At 43.6% G+C, this 14,364-nt stretch overlaps 1 protein-coding gene across 3 annotated transcripts in view; it reads left to right on the forward strand.

Moving 5' to 3' along the window:
• Nucleotides 1-14,364, forward strand: part of abch1 (ATP-binding cassette, sub-family H, member 1) — a 39,145-nt gene that overhangs the window by 18,568 nt on the left and 6,213 nt on the right. For 2 of the 3 annotated variants that reach the window (XM_052146115.1, XM_052146117.1), the window contains exons 11-19: nt 438-538; nt 1,446-1,516; nt 2,058-2,107; nt 2,209-2,265; nt 3,730-3,800; nt 3,948-4,036; nt 4,271-4,374; nt 6,548-6,707; nt 12,592-12,696. In XM_052146115.1, coding sequence (XP_052002075.1) covers nt 438-538; nt 1,446-1,516; nt 2,058-2,107; nt 2,209-2,265; nt 3,730-3,800; nt 3,948-4,036; nt 4,271-4,374; nt 6,548-6,707; nt 12,592-12,696 — 808 coding nt within the window. Of the gene's footprint in view, nt 1-437; nt 539-1,445; nt 1,517-2,057; nt 2,108-2,208; nt 2,266-3,729; nt 3,801-3,947; nt 4,037-4,270; nt 4,375-6,547; nt 6,754-12,591; nt 12,697-14,364 lie in introns of those variants that run through there. The other variant, XM_052146116.1, reaches the window with a different exon arrangement.

The raw sequence follows: 14,364 nt of genomic DNA on the forward strand, positions 1-14,364 counted from the left end.
AGAAAAGCGGAGGGAACATTTTTTTTTTTAAATGGTATTTCATATTAAACTAGAGAGTCTAATCTTTTGATTCAAACTGGTTTCAAAGTAAAAACTTAATTACGTTTTTTACCAAATGGAGTTTTGTTGGCATTTCTCCCAAAGACAAACTCTGCTGTGGTCGGCGCCATGTTGTTTTGTCACATGACTCCATGCGTCAAAAGATTATCCCTTTACTGACTCCTGAACTGAGATCAGTTGGTTTAAATTAATTAAAATTATGTGTTGCGTATATCCACACATGTCTACGTGAGGTCTCATTAGGTTAAACATTATGTTTGTTGGTGTAACCTGATGTAGTCATGTTGATCTTGTCAAACTAAATATATAATCATTTAAATAATATTTAATTTACCTGACAGATAGTTTTCACATTATGTTTTGTTTGCTTTGTGCAGGTGAACTTGTCTCATTCAAAGGCTTTTGCTGGCATACGTAATGGGGAATATTGGGCCGTCATAGAGTTTGGGGAGAATTTCACCAGCTATCTAACCAAAAGGTGAGCTCCAGTGTTTCAGAGCCCTTTTGACTTGAAGTGTCCCAGCTATTTGAAATGTTTTGCTTTCATGTTGTTGCCAAGTTTCTCAATCAAATTGATGATGATTGCAAAACTTACCTTGAGAAAAGAGCCTTATTCTTTAAGTCAATGCGTAGCCTTGGTTTTCAGCTGGAGATAATAGACAAAAATAATAAATTTTTTTGGCCAGCTCATGTTTTTGTGTACTTAGAGGGTGACTTTAGATGGACTCAAGATGATGTCTTTTCTGCATCATCATCATCACAGGTGTTCTGAAAAGCAAAATTACATCCAACCCTCCACTTACTTCCTGTCAACTCACTCACTCACTCACTCACTCACTCACTCACTCACTCACTCACAGCACTTATGCCTACCTTACTTCTCACAACACAAAAATAACCATTGAATATTGGACATGTACCATGAATGTACCTTAGAGTACCATGTAAATACTATTTACTATGATATGGTATTCCCATCTGAATCACTGTACATTAGTACAATGACAACACATTTATGTGGTGTAAACACATTCACCTACTTCTTCAATCACATACAATTATACAAACACACACCGGGTCATATACTGATTGTGTGCTCTCCCCAGTCTGACATGAAACATTAGGACTGAGCTATTATCTCATCAGCTGCCTGTTTGCGGTGTTTTCCCTTCACTCTGAAAATGCAGGCATAAATGTAATCAAGGTTAGGTTTTAGGTGACAGTGACTTTAGCAAAGAGAGTGATGGGAGAGGCTGCAGGCATGATGTTTTTAAGGGGATAAAAAAGCAGGTCTGTCCAGTTATCTGTCTCTGTCCCCATTTGAGCCCATCACCTGTCCTCTGAATTTTACATTATTTCCTCATAAATATTATGTCTGTGTGCAGAATGTTGCAGCCCCGAGTCTCCAGAGATGTGATTGAGGGAGGATCCGTACATGTTTGGCTGGACCTGACCAGTGAATTTTCATTGATTTGTGTTGCAAAGATCCTTCTGCTTTGCACTCGCATGACCTTGTATTGTAGACACAAGAAGGCATTATTTAGGCCTAGACAACACAGCATCTGTGTTTATGTGATCTTTTTTCTTTTTGAAACAGTTCAAGCAGTTAATATTCTTCCTTTTTGTAAACATCTTTATAAATTGTGACTGCATGGCAAATAGTTATAAAGCAATTGCATGGATTGTCAATTTATTGATTTATATTGAACCAACTTGCATGACATTTTGACAACTTGCATTGAAGAAAGAGATGAAAGGACAAACAATTGCAGATGTATTTGAAAGGTTTCTCATCTGAGCATATTTGGCTTGCGTATGACATAAGATCAAACAGGCTGACAGATTAGGAAGAATGAGTTTATAATGAATGGCTGACAAACTGAATTTACTGATTGCACTGTGACACTTCTTTCTGCTCAGGATATTTGTAATTGTAACTTTTTACCTGGGTCACACATAGCATTTGGATAAAACATACTGTCTTCTCAATGTTTCAGATCGACAGATTGCCATAATGCTACAGAAAAAACTCCATGAAGCCTTTGAGGTAAAAAACAACAACAAAAAACATAACTTTAGACTCTGTTGTGGTGCTTTTTTCCATCATTCTGACACCCTTTGTCCTTATTCATTCTGTTCTCTCAACAGGCTTTTATTGAGACAAAGCTGGGGAGTTTGTCATACATGGTTGCTGACCCTATAAAAGTGAGTGATTATGTTCTTAACCACTTTGTTAAGGGAATTTTAAAGCTTGTGATGAGTCATACCTTTGCTTTTAACTTGATAATCTGTAATTTTCTCTGTAATTGTCATATTTTCTCTGTTTGCTTTCTTTACATCCTGTCTTTTTCTCTTTAATCTCGCTTTGTCGTGTCTTTCTCTTATCACCTATAAATTCAGCAAAAAAAGAAATGTCTCTTTTTCAGGACACTGTATTTTAAATATAATTTTGTAAAATTCCAAATAACTTTACAGATCTTTATTGTAAAAGGTGTAATAAATGTTTTCCATGCTTGTTCAATGAACCATAAACAATTAATGAACATGCACATGTAGAACGGACGTTAAGACTTTAACAGCTTACAGACAGTAGGCAATTAAGGTCACAGTTATGTTAACAACAACTAACCGAGTTACACCAGGAACACATAATCCCTCCATCAGTGCTCAGACTGTCTGCAATAGGCTGAGAGAGGCTGGACTGAGGGCTTGTAGGCCTGTTGTAAGGCAGGTCCTTAATTGACATCACTGGCAACAACGTGGCAAAAAGTGCTCTTCACTAACAAGTCGCGGTTTTGTCTCACCAGGGGTGATGGTTGGACTTGCGTTTATCGTGAAGGAATGAAGGAATGAGCGTTGCACCAAGGCCTGTACTCTGGAGCAGGATCGATTTGGGGGTGGAGGGTCCGTCATGGTCTGGGGCGGTGTGTCACAGCATCATCGGACTGAGCTTGTTGTCATTGCAGGCAATCTCAAAGCTTTGCGTTACAGGGAGACATCAATCCTGACATGACCCTCCAGCATGACAATGCCACCAGCAATACTGCTCGTTCTGTACATGATTTCCTGCAAGACAGGAATGTCAGTGTTCTGCCATGGCCAGTGAAGAGCCCGGATCTCAATCCCATTAAACACGTCTGGGACCTGTTGGATTGGAGGGTGAGGGCTAGAGCCATTCCCCCAGAAATGTTCGGGAACTTGCAAGTGCCTTGGTGCAAGAGTGGGGTAACATCTCGCAGCAAGAACTGGCAAATCTGGTGCAGTCCATGAGGAGGAAAAGCACTGCAGTACTTAATGCAGCTGGTGGCCACACCAGATACTGACTATTACTTTTGATTTTGACCCCCCCTTTATTCAGGGATGCATTATTCCAGTTCTGTTAGTCACATGTCTGTGAAACTTGTTCAGTTTATGTCTTAGTTGTTGAATCTTTTTATGTTCATACAAATACATGTTACGTTTGCTGAAAATAAAAGCAGTTAAAAGTGAGAGACGTTTCTTTTTTGCTGAGTTTATCTTATCTTTTGTCTATTTTTCCTGTGTTTGCTCTTTTGTTGCTCTCTGTTGTTTTATTTACCACTTGCTCAATCCTCTCTGTCTCTTTGCATCACCCTTTATTCTCTCTTTCTTAAAATGTCCTACTTTTCTTGTTTTTATGTACTTTTATAGTTTGAAGAACCTATATATGGCAGCTTGAATACAGATTTTACTACATTTGTGACACCAGGAGCCGTTCTGAGGTAAACACCTATATACAGACATATAGATATTCACACAATACCATACATGCACTCACTCAGATACATTCATAAGTATCTTGTAATTCTGTTGCAACATTATGGACTTCTTTGTTCTTTTCTTATATCATCAATGTCTTCGATTTTCAGCATCACCTTTTACCTGGCTGTGGGTTTGACCGCTCTGTCCTTTGTGGTAGAGAGGAAGGAGGGGCTGATGGACAGGTGCTGGGTGGCAGGTGAGACAGCCTCACATCCACCAGATGGCCTTCATTTAACATCTTGATATTCACCAACAGAATATGCGTTTGAGCAGTTTTAGATATTTGCCAGCAGGAGGAGCCTGTCTCTCAGAAAAGCAGATAAACCTATGGCTCTTAATGTGTTTGTATCCAGTATACTGTATGTATGTTACACCGATGTATGTGTATAGATTTGTGTGTGTGTGTATTTGTGTGTGTGTTTCACTGAAGGTGTAAGTTCTCTGGAGACCATGCTGGCCCACCTCTTCTCACAGCTCTTTGTCATCAGTGTTCAGATCATCCTTCTGCTGATCTTCATCCTGCTGGTCTTTAAAGTGAGTGAGTGTGTGTGTGTGCATGTTACTCTCATAAATACTTTACAAGTTTGTCTCAAGTTCAAGATCTCTGTGTGCATGTTTTCTTGTTTGTTTCGATATAGTTTGGGGACGAAATTATCCCCAGATGTTTGCTAAATCAGCTAAATCCTCCTTTTGGGGACATCCTGGGAAATCCTCAATTTAAAAAAAAAATCATAATTTTTTTTTTGTTATTGTAAAAATGCAAAGAGTTTTCTTATCGGAGCAGGGTTAAGGTTATTCTGTTAACATTATTAAAACACATTTTTTGTTTTTGGCAACATTCAGAGTAAATTCTAGAGGCTGTTGTGTGTGTGAAAATCCCAGGAGATCAGCAGTTGCAGAAATACTCAAACCAGCCCATCTGGCACCAGCAATCATCCATGCGATTATCTAATCAGCCAATCGTGTGGCAGCAGTGCAGTGCATAAAATCACGCAGATATGGGTCAGGAGCTTCAGTTAATGTTCACATCAACCATCAGAATGGGATTTTTTTTTTTTTATCTTAGTAAGTTGGACGTGGCATGATTGTTGGTGCCAGGCTGGTTTGAGTATTTCTGTAACTGTTGATCTCCTGGGATTGATCTCCTGATCTCAGAACTGCCGCTTACTGTCAGGGAAGAAAAAAATCGATTGATGGGATAACCTGGTCATTCAGTACATTGTTACTATTTATATTAAAATCCTGATGATGGGAATTTTGTTTTAGGTGTGCATCTCCTTCGTTTCTATGTTTTGAAAGTGCACATAGAACAAATTTGGTTTGGTGTTTGAGAGTGTGTGCATGTTTGGGTCTGTTTATAAATGATGAAAGGGCATGAATTATACTCAAATACATATATCAGTGTCACTTCTCAGTGCTCTCTGTGTTCTCATTTTGATTGGTTAGAAATCAATCTAGTCAGAGAAATAATCTTTATTTTTTTTATTGGATTCTGGCTAATTAGGTAAACCTTAATTCATTGCATTAGTAGGGTCAATCTGAGGCAAACTTATTGGATGAAAGCTGATGCACATAACATTGATTCACTGTACTCCTTTGCACTGAGACCACAGAAATCTAAACCAGATCTCCAAGAAAAACATCCAATCAAATCATCTCAATGATGAATTGGCCCCATTCACTTATATTTTATGTGGCTCACTGTAAACTTGATTTTTGCTTTTTTTTTAAAGACTTATTTATTTAGTCAAAATATTTTTTTTGTGGTAATCAACATTATGCCACAAATGCTGATGATTGAGCTTAATTTGATTGAGCTTAATTGATTGTTGAACCTGGAATATTCCTTTAAACAGACCTCTTCTATAAGAGCCATCAGATATGTGCACCTGTATGTATATACTATATTCAGAGTAAACTTTGCCTAAATACTTAAATCCATACAATTTGTAGATGTAGCATTGACATGTTCAGGCAGGCTATAGAGAAATCTGGCTGCTCATGTTGATGTTCACAAGAATGTCAGGACTGAGCTATATCTAAATATACATAAGCAGTTACTTGCTTTGCGGCGTCTAGTGATATATGCTTTACCACAGTAGCAACAAAAGGATTGCTTTGGTAACAGAGCTAGAAGTAGATTAGAGATAGCATTGAGGATGATGCTTTAAGTGGCATGTGCTGTGTAATTAGCCATAAAGAACTGTGAGTGGTGACACTATTCATCTAAGAACCTCTTCACACTTGCGTAAGAATTATAGCATTGTGTCATGTCTAAGTTAAAATCCTAATCAGACCAATTTGAATCACTCTTTTAAAAGAAAAAACAGGTCTTTCAACATCATATTGTTAAATATTACACATACTTATTGTTTTAGCAATGTAATGTTTAGTAAAGACTAATTGATAATGATTCAATTAATTAAAATGTATGCAAACCCTGAGGTGGTATTTGCTGACAAGAAGAGAAGCAGAGTTATAGAGAATCAATCCTTGGAACATCTATCTCCCAATCATAATCAAGTATTCAACAATGCTGTGGTATAAAATGGTATATTTGGCTCCCCAGATCAGAACAGATTAGATTTCATTATCTTATTCTCATTGTCACTAACATCATCATATTTGTCATTTCTTTGTCTCTCTCTCTCTCTCTCTCTCTCTCTCTCACTCTCTCTCTCTCTCTTCCTCTCTCTTGCACTTACAGATTCCTAATGAAGGCTCTCTGGCTCTGGTCATTTCATTGATTGTGCTGCAAGGTGTGACTGGAATATCTTTCGGACTGGTCATTTCCTCTGCCATCGATGACGAGCAGTCAGCCAACCAAGCTGCTCTTGGAATCTTCTACCCCAACCTCATAATCAGTGGTACGCCTTCCCATCTAACAGACGTTTAAAGATTTGATTACATAAGGTAACACTGCATCTTATATTGCTTGACAATATCTAGATTTACTCTCCCTTTATAAGTATTACATACCAGGACTGATGCAGACCTCTGTGTTAATTTCTTCCCCCACTCCACAATAGATTGTAACTGTGCCTGCCCACTTTTTCAGCCGTCTGGGTCTGGAAATATTTTTCCCATTATTTTTTTTCATAGACTTTTCAGAAAATCCTCTATTAAAGAGTTGTAAAGCATGAACCAAACCAACCGCCTCTAAGGTGAATCGCAACATTACATACTTTGCTTTTAGCCAAAAAGTATTTGAAAATCCAACAAAAAGACAAAGGTACAAGTCTGCGTACTTAGCATCTTTCATGAGGGCACAGACTGCAATCACATGAAGCATTGCAAATTATGTAATTAAATATACTGTAAAATTATGGAAATGTATAAAACTATTGGTTTTAGGTTGTTGATTAAAAGTATAGAAACAATATATTTACCTTTATTGTGAATATACCTATATACACAATTATATAAGTAGTTTGAGAGTGCAGGGAGACCGATTTGTTTGCATCATAGGAGTGGGCAGTTGCTTTCAGGCTCATTTTGCTGGCTTTGTTGTGTGCGGTTCTCAGATTGGTGAAGCTTTCTCTGCTGGACCATGGGTAATGTAGTTGTTCAACAGGAATTCTGCTATTAAAGACAATTTTTAAACGATGAAGTTGAAATGATGCAGATGGATGGCTTCAATGGAAGCATACAACCTCTGAGCTCACATAGGTCTTTCTTTAAAGCTTTGAAAATCAATTAGTCTATGGAAGAAATTAATAGTATTTTTACTTCCAGAAACAGACTGTAAAATATAATGTGAGCTATGTCTTTTCTAACTGATCTGAACGGTTTTCCCACAGTGGATGATAAAAAAAATCTAAAAATTCCATAGACTTACATTGATGGAATGTTCAAATGGGCCAACAGAATGCTCGTTAATTCAAAATCCAACTGCCAAATATACAGATGAAAACAAACCCTCAAATGGACTTTGCTCTGATTTAAGTTTCTATCTCTCAATCTATCTGATGGGTTATCTGATTATCTCTGTGACAGTCTGTTAGACTGACTAGCTAGCTAGCTCACTGTTTATCCTACTGTAATGTCTGTCAAACCATCCAAATTTAAAACTATCTTAAACTTTCAGAAAAGGCTTTGTCAAGCCAATGTCAAAGTTTGTCTTAACAAACTGTAACGATTACCCTGTCTTGTTTCTCTGTTGCCCTTTTGTTTACCATTTGTTGTCACTTTTGCATTTCTTAGTTTTCACTTTAGTCCCTTATGTAATTCCATAGTCTCTTTGTTAGCGTTCGTGTTTTCCTCTGTTCATTGTTTTCACCTGCCCTTGTTAATTTGCCTTTGGTTTCTGTTAATCACATTGTTATCTTGTTTGAGTTCTGTTCTTTCATTGGTCCCTTTTTTCCCTGTCTGTGTATTTATACCCTGTGTCTTTGTTCAGTCTTTGTCGATCGTTGTTTGATGTTTGCCTGATGTTTGTCTCTCTCCCTTGTTCCCTGTTTGTCTCTCTCCCTTGTTCCCTGTTTGTCTCTCTCCCTTGTTCCCTGTTTGTCTCTCTCCCTTGTTCCCTGTTTGTCTCTCTCCCTTGTTCCCTGTTTGTCTCTCTCCCTTGTTCCCTGTTTGTCTCTCTCCCTTGTTCCCTGTTTGTCTCTCTCCCTTGTTCCCTGTTTGTCTCTCTCCCTTGTTCCCTGTTTGTCTCTCTCCCTTGTTCCCTGTTTGTCTCTCTCCCTTGTTCCCTGTTTGTCTCTCTCCCTTGTTCCCTGTTTGTCTCTCTCCCTTGTTCCCTGTTTGTCTCTCTCCCTTGTTCCCTGTTTGTCTCTCTCCCTTGTTCCCTGTTTGTCTCTCTCCCTTGTTCCCTGTTTGTCTCTCTCCCTTGTTCCCTGTTTGTCTCTCTCCCTTGTTCCCTGTTTGTCTCTCTCCCTTGTTCCCTGTTTGTCTCTCTCCCTTGTTCCCTGTTTGTCTCTCTCCCTTGTTCCCTGTTTGTCTCTCTCCCTTGTTCCCTGTTTGTCTCTCTCCCTTGTTCCCTGTTTGTCTCTCTCCCTTGTTCCCTGTTTGTCTCTCTCCCTTGTTCCCTGTTTGTCTCTCTCCCTTGTTCCCTGTTTGTCTCTCTCCCTTGTTCCCTGTTTGTCTCTACCGTGATTACCTTATCTAGTTTATGTTTCTTTTCCCCATCGTGGGTTGTTCTTTTGTTCATTTAGTGTTTTGTTATCAAATAAACTCTAACTGCGTTTGGATCTGCATCTCTTCGTCAGCCTCATTATTCAGACGCAACAGAACGATCGACCACTATGGATCCAGCAGTTATACGGGCCAACTGCCGGTTGCTCAACCTCAAACAAGAGGGCCGCCCTGTTGAAGACCACATCAGCGACTTCCTCGCGCTGGCGAAGTTCACAGACTTCTCGGACTCAGCCCTGGTGGTCTTCTTCAGGGACACTTTACACGGTTCGCTCAGGGAGCGTTTGCCGCCGGCAACGCTTGGTTGGACTCTCCACGACTTCCTGGAGGCGACCTTACTGGTCTGCGGCTCACCCTACACCGTGGTCTTCGCCGAGGAGTATTCCACCTCTCCTCCCACTGTGGTGACTCCCCAATCGTCCTTGGCGCTTCCTGTCACACCAGCCCCACCTGTCAGCGAGCCCGTCCCCACGCCAGTCGCCTTCCATGAGCCAGCGCGGCCCACTGCGTCTGCCTGGAGGAGGGAGAGAAGACGGGCTTCCGCCTCCCGGCCCGCGCCGGCCCCGGTCTGCGAGCCAGAGCCCACGCATGTCACGGTGAGCGAGCCTGAGCCCTCGACCGTCCCCGAGCCAGTGCCGTTAGCCTCAAACGTCAATGAGCCAGTGCCGTTAGCCTCAAACGTCCCTGAGCCAGCGCCTGTAGCCTCGACCGTCCCTGAGCCAGCGCCTGTAGCCTCGACCGTCCCTGAGCCAGCGCCTGTAGCCTCGACCGTCCCTGAGCCAGCGCCTGTAGCCTCGACCGTCCCTGAGCCAGCGCCTGTAGCCTCGACCGTCCCTGAGCCAGCGCCTGTAGCCTCGACCGTCCCTGAGCCAGCCAGTAGCCTCGACCGTCCCTGAGCCAGCGCCTGTAGCCTCGACCGTCCCTGAGCCAGCGCCAGTAGCCTCGACCGTCCAAGAGCCAGCGCCAGTAGCCATGACCGTCCAAGAGCCAACGCCAGTGGTCGTGCCCATCCTAGAGCCAGCACCTCTCGAGCCTTCTAGGGCTCCTCCTCCCGAGCTTTCCAGAGCTCCGCCATCCGAGTTTTCCGAGCTTTCCAGAGCTCAGCCATCCGAGTTTCCGAGCTTTCCAGAGCTCCGCCTTCCGAGTTTCCCGAGCTTTCCAGAGCTCCGCCTTCCGAGTTTCCCGAGCCTTCCAGAGCTCCGCCTCTCGAGCCTTCCAGAGCTCCGCCTCTCGAGCCTTCCAGAGCTCCGCCTCTCGAGCCTTCCAGAGCTCCGCCTCTCAAGCCTCTCGAGCCTACCAGGGGTCCGCCTCTCGAGCCTCCTAGGGCTCCGCCTCTCAAGTCTCGAGTCTTCCAGGGCTCCGTCTCTCAAGCCTCCTGAGCTTTCCAGAGCTCCGCCCTCCGAGCCTTCCAGGGCTCCGCCTCTCAACCCTCTTGAGCCTACCCGGGCTCCGCCCCTCAAGTCTCGAGTCTTCCAGGACTCCGTCTCTCAAGCCTCCCAAGCTTTCCAGAACTCCGCCTCTCGAGCCTGCCAGGGCTCCGCCCCTCAAGCCTCTCGAGCCTGCCAGGGCTCCGCCTCCTGAACCTCTCGAGCCTTCCAGGGCTCCGCCCCCCGAGCCTCCTACGGCTCCGCCCCAGAGCCTCTTGAGCCTCCTACGGCTCCGCCCCCAGAGCCTCTCGAGCCTCCTGCAGCTCCGCCTATGGGGCCTCCTACGGCTCCGCCTCCAGAGCCTCCGATTGCTCCGCCTCTCGATCCACTCAAGCCTTTGACGGCTCTGCCCCCAGAGCCTCTTGAGCCTCCTACGGCTCCGCCTCTCGAGCCACTCAAGCCTTCGATGGCACCGCCTCCCGAGCCTCCTACGGCTCCGCCGCTCGAGCCACTCAAGCCTTCGACGGCTCCGCCCTCAGAGCCTCCTATGGCTCCGCCTCCCGAGCCTCCTCCGGCACCGCCTCTCAAGCCTTTGGCGACTCCACCCTCAGAGCCTCCTACATCTCTACCCCCAGAGACTCCAGAGTCTTCCTGGTCTCCGCTCCTAGAGCCTCCCACGTTGCCGCCTACCTCGGCTCCGCCTCCTGAACCTCCTTCAATTCCTCCTCCCGAGCCTCTCCCGGCCCCGCCTCCGAAGCCTCCATTGGCTCCTTCTTCAGAGCTTTCTTCGCCCTCGCCACCTTCGGCTCCACCTCCAGTGGCTCCGCCTTTGAGCCTTCTACACCATCGCCTCCCTTGGCTCCGCCCAACACTGTTCCGCCTCCTGACCTGCCCAAGGCCTTACCACCTGAGTCTGCCATGGCCCTGCCTAAGCCTCCTTTGGCTCCGCCTCCTAAGTCTTCTATGGCTCCGCCTCTGAAGTCCTCCTTGGCTCCTCACGGCTCTGCCAGCCTCAGTCCTGGCTCTGCCCAGGCCCCTGACCCAGTCCTGTCGTGGCCTCTTCCCAGGCCCCCTGACCCAGTCCCTGTCCGGTGGCCTCCTCCCTGGTCCCCCAAACCTGTCCTTGCCCTGTGGCCAGCTCCCAGACCACTGAAACCTGTCCCCACCCGGTCGATACCACCCCGGCCTCCCAAACCTGTCCCTTTGTGCCCCCATGGACTGCCTGGTTGTCCCTTGTGCCCCCGTGGACTGTCTCATCTCCCTTTGTGCCCCCTGTGGACTGTCTCATTTCCCCTCGTGGCCCCCCCCGGACTTCCTGCCTGCCCTCTGTGCCCCTTGGACTGCCTCCTTTATCTCGTGCCCCCCCTGGTCTGCCTGTCTGCCCCCGGATTTCCTGCCTGCCCAGTGTTCCCCCCTGGTCTGCCTGTCTACCTATGTGCCCACTTGTACTGTCTGTTTGCCCCTGGTGCCCTCATGTTGTTCTTATGGACTTTTGTGTGTTTTTTAGGATCGTCTGGAATCCGATCTTTAAAGGGGGGGCTATGTAACGATTACCCTGTCTTGTTTCTCTGTTGCCCCTTTTGTTTACTATTTGTTGTCACTTTTGCATTTCTTAGTTTTCACTTTAGTCCCTTATGTAATTCCATAGTCTCTTTGTTAGCGTTCGTGTTTTCCTCTGTTCATTGTTTTCACCTGCCCTTGTTAATTTGCCTTTGGTTTCTGTTAATCACATTGTTATCTTGTTTGAGTTCTGTTCTTTCATTGGTCCCTTTTTTCCCTGTCTGTGTATTTATACCCTGTGTCTTTGTTCAGTCTTCGTCGATCGTTGTTTGATGTTTGCGTCTCTCCCTTGTTCCCTGTTTGTCTCTACCGTGATTACCTTTATCTAGTTTATGTTTCTTTTCCCCATTGTGGGTTGTTCTTTTGTTCATTTAGTGTTTTGTTATCAAATAAACTCTAACTGCGTTTGGATCCGCATCTCTTCGTCAGCCTCATTATTCAGACGTAACACAAACTTTAGCAATCTAGTTTAAATTCAAATTTCAATTACAATTCTGCATTCTATTTGCTACCATAATTCAAGTTCTATTGAAATTTAATGGAATTTTAAAAGCATACACTATTCAATTCTGTGTGGCACACAACACTGGTAACTACTAAGAAAACACATAGACACACATAGATGTTACAGAGGAAAGTGTTACTTTAATGAAATTTGTGAGCTCTCTCTCTATGTCTCTTTCTGTAGGTATTATCTGGCCGGTTGAGTGTATCCCATATCCTCTGCGTTATTTGAGTGTAGCCCTACCCCAGACCTATGCATCTGAATCCCTGCGCTGCATCATGTATAGAGGTAGAGTATGTGCACACACACGCACGCACGCACACACACACGCATGCACAGAATAGGGACCTGTAACTGGATAGACAGTGTAAAGATAAACTTGAACTTCACATGCATACTCAAATGAGTAAATATAAACACCCACATACATTCATATTTGTCGCAACTCCTTTGCTGGATGCATGTAAAAGCCGTTGAAGAGGTGTGTTTCTGGGACGGGTGGATTCTTTTCACATTTACACATTTCATGGAAATTTTGTATGTCTTTAGCATCACACACATCAAAGTAACTCTACTTCCCACACACCTAATTTTGGTTGTCACGATACTAGTCGATACCAGTGCCAGGGAAATCTCAATACCACAGCAAAAACGTGCTATTGAACAAACTCTCAAATTAATATACTATAGGTTTTTCTGATTCAAATTTTTTACACACATTTTTTTCACATATTGAACACAGAAAAACAAAACTTATTCACACAGAATCAACAATTAAACCCCACCCTGGCCCCCAACAACATCCCAGTGGTCGTACATGATTACACACACGCACACACACGCGCACAAAAATAATAATAATAATCACACATCCAGCAACGTCAGATATCCACCCCATTTCTCTACAAACAAGTTCAATTTCCCCAGTCTTCTAAATGACCCTTCTTCAAATGGAGCTGACCTCCAGTCCCTTAAAAGTATCTGTCTGGCGATCATGGCATTGGTTAGGACCCAAATGTTTATGTGTCTATTCTCAACATCGATGACAGCCCCATTGCCTAAAATACAGAGTCGGGCAAAATGATACCTGAGTGCCCAATACATCATGCACAAAACTCTGAACCTTCAACCAAAACTCCTGGATTTTAACAAACCCCCAAAAGACATGGGTTAGGTCTCCATCCTCTGATTGGCATCACCAGCAGGTGGGTGTGTGTTTAAGACCAAGCCTATACAATCTAGAGGGGATCCAATAGAATTGATGTAAAATATTGAGCTCAAGGCAACATTTAAATAAATGTTCGAATTAAACACTCTGGACACTTTTGTCCATACCGAGTACAAATATGAGATAACTGGATGTAATTTATCTTCTCCAGTTAGTTTGATAGAAAGGCTTTGCAATGATGAAATAGGGGCAAGAACTTCCTGTTTAGTACAAAAACATGGAGGGGCTCTCTCAGGTGGAATCGAATAATGAGCCAAATGTCTGAGACAACCGCATAATAATAAAACAAAATCTGGGGTAGGCCAAGCCCACCTTTGTCAATCGGCCTATACAACTTACTGAAATTTAATCTGGGACGTTTTCCATTCCAAATGAAGGACTTCGCTATGCTATCAAATTGCTTTAAATAAGAGAGGGGGGACATCTATAGGGAAAGACAGTAGCAGGTAGAGAGTAGTTGAATTTTGGAAAACAATACATTTTAATAACATTAACCTTCCCAGTCATAGATAAATTCAATGAAGCCCACCTGCCCACAACACTCGAAAACCTTTTTATTATGGGGTCAAAATTAACTAAATCACACAAATTTGCTGGGAATAAAATACCCAAATACAGCTGAAAAGCCGTCAGAGCCAAAGCTTTGGATTTAGACCAATTAACTCTGTATACAGAGAACTTAGAAAAGGAATTAATAATTCTATGGACACAAGGCATAGATCTACATT

Source organism: Xyrauchen texanus, chromosome 16, assembly GCF_025860055.1.
Source record: "Xyrauchen texanus isolate HMW12.3.18 chromosome 16, RBS_HiC_50CHRs, whole genome shotgun sequence".
Taxonomy (NCBI): domain Eukaryota; kingdom Metazoa; phylum Chordata; class Actinopteri; order Cypriniformes; family Catostomidae; genus Xyrauchen; species Xyrauchen texanus.